At 38.6% G+C, this 10623-nt stretch overlaps 1 protein-coding gene across 2 annotated transcripts; it reads left to right on the top strand.

Annotated features, from left to right (window-relative positions):
* The first annotated feature begins 894 nt into the window (after nt 1-894).
* On the top strand, nt 895-9357 carry LOC120109718. 2 transcript variants are annotated; one of them, XM_039123428.1, is made up of 11 exons: nt 895-1432; nt 2352-2441; nt 2892-3000; nt 3526-3567; nt 3756-3815; nt 6117-7521; nt 7624-7967; nt 8057-8158; nt 8277-8429; nt 8509-8634; nt 8727-9357. In XM_039123428.1, the coding sequence occupies exons 1-11, from the start codon at nt 1332-1334 to the stop codon at nt 8907-8909; spliced, it is 2715 nt and encodes a 904-aa protein (XP_038979356.1). In that variant the 5' UTR covers nt 895-1331; the 3' UTR covers nt 8910-9357. The 2 variants fall into 2 exon arrangements, with proteins under 2 accessions (XP_038979356.1, XP_038979355.1); XM_039123427.1 differs by having other exon boundaries at nt 896-1432; nt 6117-7967.
* The last annotated feature ends 1266 nt before the right edge of the window (nt 9358-10623 follow it).

The raw sequence follows: 10623 nt of genomic DNA, 5'->3' as shown, positions 1-10623 counted from the left end.
AGAATAATTATTTGTTGCTAAGAATTCAAAATGTAGAGTATTAATATTATTTATGTTTAATCCGAATGCAATTATATATATATTCTTAAAAAAATTTGAGTTACATTGCTGCTAAAAATCTCCACTTCCCTAATAGCTTAATCTTGAATTTGTTTTTTTTTATAATTTATGCCTGAGTTTGGTTCTCCATATTATAATTTTTGTTTTTTACTAAATTGGTAACAAATAACGGGTACATCATTTTTCACCAAATTCAAGTTGACATTGTTCTCTTGCCAAATACACTATTCAAATCATTTAGTTCAATGCCCTCATGAAATTTACTCTGGATTTTGCTATGTTGCTGAGAAAAATGAAGAAGGAAAAAAAATTAAGTCAAAATAAAAAAAATAAAAATCTTCTAACATTCAGCCCAACTAAGAGGAAAAACAAAATCAAAGTCATCAAGAAAAATGTGCATAAGACATGGCTATTTCAAAGTACTAACTTATACCTATTTATTATTATTTTTAAGCCTCACAAAATCAATATTTTATTTTTGTTTTTACCTCTTTAAACTTTTTTTTAGTTAGCAAATTAATAACAGAGAACTAAGATTTTTCAATATCCTTGCTTTCCCTTTCTCAGCAACCATACTTAGCTTTGTTTCTGCACCATAAAATTCACAGGAAAATATGACGTACGGCGTACATGATAGCCTCCAGGAGTATCAAAATGTATTGTATAGCACTCGGCTCAGTATTATTTATTTATAAAAATAACAAAAATGGACCGCCGGTGAGCCACCGCCTACTCCCGGTTATCAACCGGCAGCGGCAGGCGATTCCGGTCTGAAAGAGAAGATATTAACTCCCTTGCCCTCCACGTTAATGGCCAAAGATCTCTCTCTCTCTCTCTCTCTCTCTCTCTCCCCCTCTCTCGGAATTATTATGAAATCTATTTAAACGAAAAATAGACAACCCAAAAACCGCCCCTCGGCGCTCCCCGCGACACTTCTCTCCGGCCGGAGACCCCAGCTGCGCGAAAAAATCGCCGATCTCTCCACCTCGCCATAGTCTTTTTCGCGCCCCCTTTATATGACGAGCAACCTCCCCTCCCCCGGTCCGGTTCTCTCGTAACGGAAAACCGCCATTGTACCCGAAGCCGGTCCGCCGGGAGCTGCTGGGTCCGCTTACCCTGGGAGCCGGCGGGGTAGAGCCCGCGAGACGGATCTTGGGTTCCTTTCATCCTCCTCTTAGCTAGCTCGCTCGCTCTCTCTCTCTCTCTCTCTCTCTCGTCTTTGCGCTGGTCTCTTCTCTGACGCTCCATCGAGATTCGTGCTGAGAGGGGTGATGGCGCCGGCACCGGAGCTGAGGGAGGTGCTCGGCAGGCTCTGCGGTGGGGGTGGATGGGCGTACGGGGTGCTCTGGCGCGTGGATCGCCGCGATCCCCGGTAGCGATCGGCCTTGATCTGCTTGTTTGTTTGTTTGTTTGTCTTTATTCTTGCGTGGTGTTTCTTGGAAGGAGTTTTTTTTTTCCCCCTTTCTTTTTTCTTTTTTCTTCAGTGTCTTTCTGGGAATCTCTGAAGTCTGAGTTTTCTCTGTGATGTGGGCTTTCATGGATTTGTTTTTTAGTTGGGTTTTAATGTCTTTCTGCTCCTATTTGTTGGCTCGTTGTTTTTTTTTTTTTTTTTTGAAATTTTAGAGCATGGACTAAATTGGTAGCAAATAGTTCGAACTAAAAATTACTCCTTTTTTGGCATTTTACTAGTTCGTTTTGTTATTTATTTATTAATTTATTTTTTACATCATTACCTTTGTTGGTTTTGTGATCGATGGTTTTAGGAGAATATTCTTTATCCGGTGGATTTACGAAGGGTTCTAGCAAATAATTAGTGCCCGTTTTTGGACAATATGTTTCGGTCCGAGTAGCACTTTTATTGAATCACTTTTCTCTTTTACTACAATCGAAAATTTTTAACTTTGATAACTTTTGTTTCCCCTCCTTTCCTTTGTTGGGTTTCAAGTAGCCATTTTTCTCACAAAAATGCTATCTTGATGGAAAGTGAATACTGTAATTCTCTGATACCATCAATTCCATGAAAGCCATCAATTTTTGCTGTTTTTGAAACATGGGTTGCGGAATTGATGATGGATGCTGCTGTGATGACTTACTGCGAGTGCTGATTTATATATTGATCTCTCGAATTTAAGCATCAGTTCCTCAACTTCATGGTTGAGACTGGATTTTTCTTTTGATTCTTTGAAATTTTCCCATACCAATGGGGCTAGAGAATGCCATGATGGATTTAATTTGTAACGAAGTACTTGGATGATCTCTTTGATTAATATCCACACTGTTTTGATTACCAGGTTGCTGACGGTAGAAGATTGCTACTATGAAGAGCAGGTTCGAGGAGTGCTTGACAAGATACTTAATCAGGCCCACATCGTTGGAGAAGGGTAAGATTAGCATAATTTCATGATCTATTGTATACGGTAGGCTTCTCTCAGGCCTAAATTTGTTTTGAGTGTCTTTTAATTCTAGTTCTCTTTCATCCGGTTCATGGATTCACGTTTAGTTTGAATGGTAAAAAATTTGAACTGAAGTGCAGGATGGGCACATGATTTTATCGTTTAGCTGCAGTATGCAGCAACTTTCAGAGACAAAATGTACTTTGTTTTGGAGCTCGATATATGGTCAAACTTGCTCTTCTTGCAGTTTACTGAAATTTGGCCTGAGTGCCTCTTTCTGGTCATGCTTGTTTATATATTTTGTTTAGTTACGGAGATATTTTTGTTTGTTTATTAATCTATCATTGGGAATGCATCTAACTGTACAATATTTTTTGTTTTTAATAATAATGAAATGGTTGCTTTTTATTTTAAAGGTAATTTGTCTTTTTTGATCAGAATAATTGGAGGAGCAGTTATAAATGAGAACCATCAGTGGGTCTACTCTGATTCTTACCGCATAAATTTGAGCCCGACCAACTCTACTGACAATCCAGACATATTTCAGGTACCGTTAGATGTGTCTACTGACTCTCTTAATGGCAACTTAACTGATGCACACACACACACACACAGAGGGAGAGAGAGAGCAAAAGTTAGAAAAAGCCTGTGAAAGTGTCTGAAGCTTAAAAAAAAAAGAGTGGAAGAGAGCATAATGTTACATAAATAAATTTTCTGTGATATCAAAATAAATTTCAATTTCTTGGCCATCTTAATTTTTTGTGGAGCATCCATTTTATTAAGAAAAAGAGTTTCAAATGTCTTATAATGGTATTCGTTATATTAAGAAAAAATGATGATTTGCACAAGTATATATATATGGTTTTTTAGACTTCATGCTGATTTTGTAAAGTATAACTATGTACTACTGTATTAGTTATCATTGGTTGTCTAAATTAACTTTTCTAGTGCATGTTTCATAATAGTTTATTGTTCCGTTTTGGTTTGCTACATTATTGAGACTGTTAAATGTCTTATAATGGTATATGCTCAATACACTACATTTAATTATCTGACTAAATTTCTTTTCCAGAGTGATGCTGAATGGCAACATCAGTTTACTGCTGGAATTAAGGTTTGTGTTTAATTATTTACTCTTTTGTCCTTGTCCAGATGCTTGCATTCTGCCTTACTTCATAATATTGACTTGTCTAATTTGAATAGAGATATGAGATCTAAATTCCTTATTCATACACTTGCCATATCAATCTTCAATGCTGAGCTGCATAATTTTGCCACTGAAAATAATTGTCCGTTTTACAGACTATTGCCATCATTTCTCTGCCGTCATCAGGTGTGGTCCAGTTTGGTTCCCCCAAGAAGGTTAGTAATTAAAATTCCTTTTATACTGTCAATGATGCTGTTGTACAAACTGAACTCCCAATTACTTAGTCTCAAAACTTAAGTTTTGTTATCATGATAAGGTTAAAAGAGTAGTTATCTTAATCATGTTTTCTTTCTTAAAAAATAAAACAGGTTCAAGGTACATCGCAGACAGAATCATTACTGCATGATTCACTGATTTGCAATTCTCGACGTCGCATAGTGATTTTCAAAAGATATCTTTATAAATTCACCTTCAGATCAATAATTGCTTGATCATTTGTTAATGAGCGGTAACAAGCCTGAAACATTAAGGCCATGGAAAGAATGAGTTAACTAAATGAGATCTATGAAAAGTTTGAAATATAAATTAAAAGGGAAAAAGAAAAGGGGGTGGAATTCTAAGAGATGTAATTATCAACTAAAGGAAATAATATCATTTGATGTGCACCACATTGCACTTGTTCTGCCATGTACTTTCTTTTGGAAGCTAATGGCAGTAATGAGACATCCAGGGCTTGCATTCCTTCATGCATAAATTCAAAGAGACACCTATATATCTACAGCACTATGTATCAATGAGAAAGGTTTGCATATAATGAAAGGTCACCTTTTTATCAAAAAAGAAGACACCAAAAATATTATGCAATTCATATTTTTAACTTCAGTCAGTAGTTATTCTGCTTAGGATGGCATAGCCGCTTTGGACTCTTTCTAATGCATGCACATCTATCCACCTCCCAACCATCAGAATCCCCTCTTCAATTAAACAATAATGATTATTCATTTATTCTATTAGCATGACCTAGCTTTGGCAAAATTGTTACTTTAATTGCTTATTTATTGATGTTGCCTAGATCATGACTTCATAAACTTTGAAACGAATTGGAAGATTTTAACAATTTTATAAAATTTCTGAAAAAACTGTTTGTTCTGTTGCACTTGAATCCACTTGTGGAGCTTTCTATTCCTTTTGTCATCTGTAAGTCAAGGTTCTAGTTAACTTCTTACTTGGTTTTAAGTCATGTAGACAATGTTTAAAAACACTAAATGGCACTGCACTGAACACGATATGATGTGGCATGGGTGCAACATGGCATGACTTATCGTTATAAAGCTAGAGTGCTCTAAGACATTAGTGTACTGAACACTTGGCATAAAAATATGGAGTGTAACATCTGAGAATCCAAATGTAAGTTTCAACTCAGTCTTGAACAATTCTACTTAGAGTGATGTCACATTTACCTTATATAGTACAAGTACAGAACACTTCTTTCAACATGGGAACACTTTGTCATATTAAATTTAAGCTTGCTAGCAGCTGACAAAAGGTCGTTAAAAGAGCAATTTTGAGGAAAACATCTCTTAATAATTATCTTGCCTTTAATATTTGAAAAATTGATATGAAAAAAGAGTGTGCTGTTCTTGTATGTCAATGATAAACTTAAATGACGAGCTTAGGAATTAAATGTCAGTAGTTAATACATGATAGGACAAGAAGTTAATACAGGATAGGACAAGGGTTTAAGTTGCATGAGAAGGGGCAGAGGAGAGCTTGTTGTGTAATTTGAGAAAAATTTACTAGAATATCATTATTCTTCACTTCCTTTGAATGAAGACTCTACACAGGAATAACTAATGATTGGAATCTTTAGTAAATTTACCCATTTTCTGTGTCTTCAATTAGACAACATGCATAGCTGCATGCTCAAACCTTGAAAACAATGCAGATTGTAAACATATGGTGATAATGGTATATGGATCTTGGTGCAGTTTGTGGTTGGTCTCTTGATAGTAGCAAAACTGCATGTATTGAGATGAGAGTTTGCATGGATAAATACCCAGCATTAGATCCCATCACCCTTCCCTCATTTTTAGGAGAAACATGATTACATGAGTGTACGTTGTCATTCCTAAAGAATAACTATCATGATCTGCAGGATTGCAACCTCTTTTATCAGAATTACCTGCTTGCCTTTCCTTTCCATTAAAGCATGATGGATGATTCTCATGCATGTGTAAAGATGGTTTTGTCTTCAAATCACATAGTTGATAGCAGGCTAACTGATTTCAGCATGGAGAAATCATAGTAAAATGATTAAACAATGTCAATGTATCAAATTATTTGCTATTAATCAGTGAATGGTATATTTAACATGCATTCATCAAAACATGCTGCCAAAAATTGAATTACTTGAGCTATTGTCTTATCTGACCACAATGTCTCCATATTTAGTCTTTGTGTGATATAGTAGTTACTATGTCATGGCATTGATGATTTTAACTCATTTTTGCCGCCAGATTCCAGAAAATTTGGAGTTTGTCAATGAAGTTAAGCATTCGTTGGAGCAGGTGGAAAGTATAGTGGGGCTTCCTCCACATGGAGTAGCTCATAACGCTTGGACCATTCATGATCCGAATGCAGCATCTACCTCTGCAATTTCATCCAGAAGGGCTTATTATTGTTATGAGAACACCAATTCCTTGTGCGGAGACACAAGCAAAAAATGGATGACAAGCGCAGAGTCTCTGTCAGAACCTATTCAGTTTCCAAGTATTTTCTCACAGGGATCTTATCATGGGTTCAGATCTCACAGTGGGAGCACGAATCCTACAGTATCCATGTCAGGAGTCTCCGGTTCTGCACTTGTGCTCAAAGATTCTTTTTATCCATTTCAGAAAACACCCTTTATCAGCAGGAATTCCTCATTTTACCATGCAAACCAATGCCCTGCGGCCAGTGCTGAAGGTCAAGGACTGCTGTCCCCTAACATACAGTTTCAGTCTGCTACTAATTTTCCCAGCCGTTCAGTCACAACCAACTTGAACACATATACATGGGCCAAAGGAATTGCTGATCGTACGGTGGTGCACAGACTGTTACCTGGGATGGGAATGCAGGGGTTTCCTAGCTTGTTTCCAGCTAATTCACATCTTCCTGTTCCCCATGTGAATGCACTTCATCAAGTTTCTGGAGACTCCTCTTCATCTTGTAGCCCATATAGATTGTATGATACAATGCTTGGCTCAATATCTTCTGAGAAAAGCAAAGTTTGCCTTAATGGTACAGAGAAGTCGCTGGAAATCCAGCATTCATCTTTGTCATCGTTGACTGTGGGTGGGCTATCCGGTTCCAAATCCTTTTGCCGTGAACTTCCAGATACTTCTGTCACTTTACAAGACATGACAACCGAACATTCTCTGTTACTTCATTCTAAGAATGATTCCTTAAATGGTCTTATTCATCTGAATGATCAACCACCAGAGCAGGTCTCTGACCTGTCTGTGAAAATGAATGAGATTGTGGTGGGTGCCAGTCCTGTCTCAGCTTGTTTGGCTGAAGGTGATGGGAATGACTACACTCCAATGTCTGGGTCACAAAGCATGCCAGATGAGAACTCCACTGCAGCACCATTGAGCTCTATGGGTCCAGAAAATGGTGGGAAAGAAAACTCTTCGATTATGCCTTCTCAACCTCCTTCCGATAATAACCTGTTTGATGGCATGGAATTGGATCTAAGCCCAAGCATTGTTGTGCAGGAATGCTGGGATGACATAATAATGCAAGTAGGCAGTGACAGTTGTTCAAATTTGAGTGCTAATATCTCAGAATGCATCGCAGAGTTGGACATGGGCTCTATGGCAGGTGCTGAAAAAGGGCTGTTCTTAGACTCTGGTCTTGAACAATTATTGGATGCCATAGTTGGTGAGAATGCTAATAGAGCTTCTACTTATAATTCTGTGGCTACTAGTGTCAATCCTATTGCTGGTCTTGATTCAGAGCATAAATTTTCTACAATTGCTACAGTAGGTGGGCCTTCATTGTACAGAAATCAGGTTGCGCCAGCAGGTCTTCCTTCCATAAGTACTAAATCTGATGTGCTGTTACCTCATTGCGACTCAGAGAAGATCATGCATGGATCTCCAAAAGAGGCACTCTCAGTATCCCATGTCAGTTCATGGATTGATGATGGTTGCAGTATGAATGCTGGGAGCGCTGTGCTCAATCAGCCAAAGAAGCCTGAAGAAGCTATCAAGGTTGTTAAGAAAAGGGCAAGACCTGGGGAAAGCACTCGGCCAAGGCCAAAAGATCGCCAGCAAATACAAGACCGGGTGAAGGAGTTACGAGAAATTGTGCCAAATTGTGCGAAGGTATTCATCTCAACGACTGTTTTGGATGCTTTCTCTGGCTATTACCGCATGCTGTGCTTTCATCTTCTTCTTTTGATCGAACATAACAGTGTAGCATCGATGCATTGTTGGACCGCACCATAAAACACATGCTCTTTTTGCAAAGCGTGACGAAGTATGCAGACAAACTCAAGCAAACTGACGAGCCAAAGGTACATCATCGCCTTTTAGTCTCTGTCCTTCAGAGATGCTCCTTGATGATCATTCGGTCAATATTGATTGCTTTTCTTTTTCTCTCTCTTTTTTCTTTGTTTTTATGTGAATGTATAGATGATTGTTGAGGAGAGTGGTGTCGTTTTAAAAGACAATTCAAGTGGTGGCACCAGTGGTGGTGCGACCTGGGCATATGAAGTTGCAGGGCAGACCATGGTCTGCCCGATAATAGTCGAGGACCTGACCCCCCCTGGTCAGATGCTAGTAGAGGTAATAAACAGTGCAATTTTGTTTTAAATCTGTTTCCGCTGTGTGCAAATTTAAGATGCCCCATTCATTCTCTGAACAGATGCTTTGCGAAGAACGTGGGTTCTTTCTTGAGATAGCAGACATCATTCGTGGATTTGGCTTGACCATCTTGAAAGGAGTGATGGAAATTCATGACAGTAAGATCTGGGCAAGGTTCCTAGTTGAGGTAGGGCGTGAATGAGAGACTCTCTATCGAAATTCTTGTAGCTTTTTTTTCTCTGTTTCTCAATTAGATAGCTTGCTTTGCTTCTGTTGCAGGCTAACAGAGATGTGACCAGGATGGATATCTTTCTCTCCCTTGTTCAACTTTTGCAACAAACTAGCAGCACTCGATCTAGGGACCAACTGGCCAAGGTTATTGACAAAGGGGCTTCCACTTTTGCTAATTACCAGCACTCTCCCATGTCAACTCCCATTAGTCTAGCAGACAGATTGCACTGATCCAAGCATGGTATCAGCTCAAGAAATGCCTCGGTAGGTCATGTGTTCCACAATGATGGCATTTGGGACTCAGAATTATGTCCTGACACCAAGATAGTACATGCTGGTGTCTTGTCTTGCATTGTGGCCGAACATGTCTGATCCTGGCTAAGAATGCGGTCTGAGGCAGTGACCATCAATAGAGCTTACCTTATATTTGAGAAGGGCATCATCAGCGGAACAGCCGCTAAGCTTCAGCTGTATAAGTTTCCCAACAGAATGAATAATAGAAAGAACTCAGTGCATGGGAAACACGAGTTCAGGGCAATAGGATTGTCTCTGGGGCATAAGCTTGGCGAGCCAATTTGTTTATAATAGTTCTTTAACCATGTAGCGACGTTGAGATTTGTACCATTTGGTTACCTGTTTATATGGAATCAGATGCTTTTGACCTGAGCATCATTGGTTCTGCCTGGTTTCATCCATCGACCTTTTTCTATTTCCGGATTTTCTTAGTCAGGTCAATAGGAAATCATTATTCTCGATTTTCTTATCTTATTAAAAGGTAAAAACAAAAAATTAACCACTTTGATGAAGAAGGTCAAAATATCTTTTTAAATTTGCGCACAGCATTTCTAGGTTTCATAGTTAACGGCTTGAAATAAGAGCGTAGTTTAAAAACCATATTATCTTTCAATTGAGCTTACCTGTAGTTAATTCAAATTCAATTTGTTAATTCAATTCAAATAACGAGGCTAAATTGAAAGATAATACGGCTTGATATGGAGGTTATATAACCATTTTATTTCATCAAAAAGTCAAATTCACTTAACAAATGCAAAAGTGAAGACATAGGCCACACAATAAGGCAATTTATATATACTATGAAAAGGGTATGCTTCCTAATTATTTTATTTTATTTTTAACATTACATGTGAGTAATGTTTATTTCAATTTTTCTTTGCCGCTCTCTCCGTAAAAGCCCAAATCCTCCGCGCTGCGATCTGCCAGCTCGGTGATCGCTGTGTCTACTCCACTGCCAAATGGTATCACTAGAGGTGGGCATTGGGCCGAGCCGCCCATGGCCCGGCATAAAGCGGGTCGTGCCAGGCACGGTCCGCTTGCTACAGTAACGGGCCGTGCTAGGCACGGCTCATAAAAGGGGGCCAGGCTGGGTTAAGGATTTCTGGCCTGCGGGCCGAACCCGGCACGGCCCATAAGGGCCTGGGCTGGCACGATTCGTGGGCCAAGCACGGCACGGCCCGTAAGCCAGCCCGAAACGTCCCATAAGGGCCTGAATCGGGCCCGGTCCACAAGGGCCTGGACCGGGCCAGGCACGGCTCGTCCCCCTTAAAATAAATAGAAATAAAATTTTTTATTTATAATTTTTTCAATAAATTAATAAATGTTGGGAAGTAAGGATTTATTAATATAAAGCCACCTTAATGGTGGGGGGTTTGGTATAGACCCCTACCAGTTTATTAATTTAAATCAAAATGGTACATGAAAGAAGGTTTGATCTGACCTCCAGAATACAATAAGAAAGGAAAAAAAATAGAGATGACTCACTTTAACAATTAAATAAATAAAAATGTACAATTATAAAAAATTAAGAAATAAAAATAAATGATCAAAATCTTACTAATCATCAGTATTCACTATTCAGTAGTGTTTGTATCATCATCATCAGAGGATGTTGTATCATGTCCACCTTTATCTTGAAGTCTCGCCTCAG

The sequence above is a fragment of the Phoenix dactylifera genome, unplaced genomic scaffold (assembly GCF_009389715.1).
Source record: "Phoenix dactylifera cultivar Barhee BC4 unplaced genomic scaffold, palm_55x_up_171113_PBpolish2nd_filt_p 002599F, whole genome shotgun sequence".
Taxonomy (NCBI): Eukaryota; Viridiplantae; Streptophyta; class Magnoliopsida; order Arecales; family Arecaceae; genus Phoenix; species Phoenix dactylifera.
The sequence above is the reverse complement of the archived record's forward strand: the minus strand, read 5'-3'. Positions and strand labels throughout refer to the sequence as shown.

What these genes read in the sequence shown, in the direction of transcription:
- LOC120109718 (XM_039123427.1), top strand. Translation starts at nt 1,332, where the DNA reads ATGGCGCCGGCACCGGAGCTGAGGGAGGTGCTCGGCAGGCTCTGCGGT. An exon ending in ACAATCCAGACATATTTCAG is followed by an intron (nt 3,001 to 3,525) that starts GTACCGTTAGAT and finishes TTTCTTTTCCAG; the next exon opens with AGTGATGCTGAATGGCAACA. An exon ending in TTGTGCCAAATTGTGCGAAG is followed by an intron (nt 7,968 to 8,056) that starts GTATTCATCTCA and finishes CGAACATAACAG; the next exon opens with TGTAGCATCGATGCATTGTT.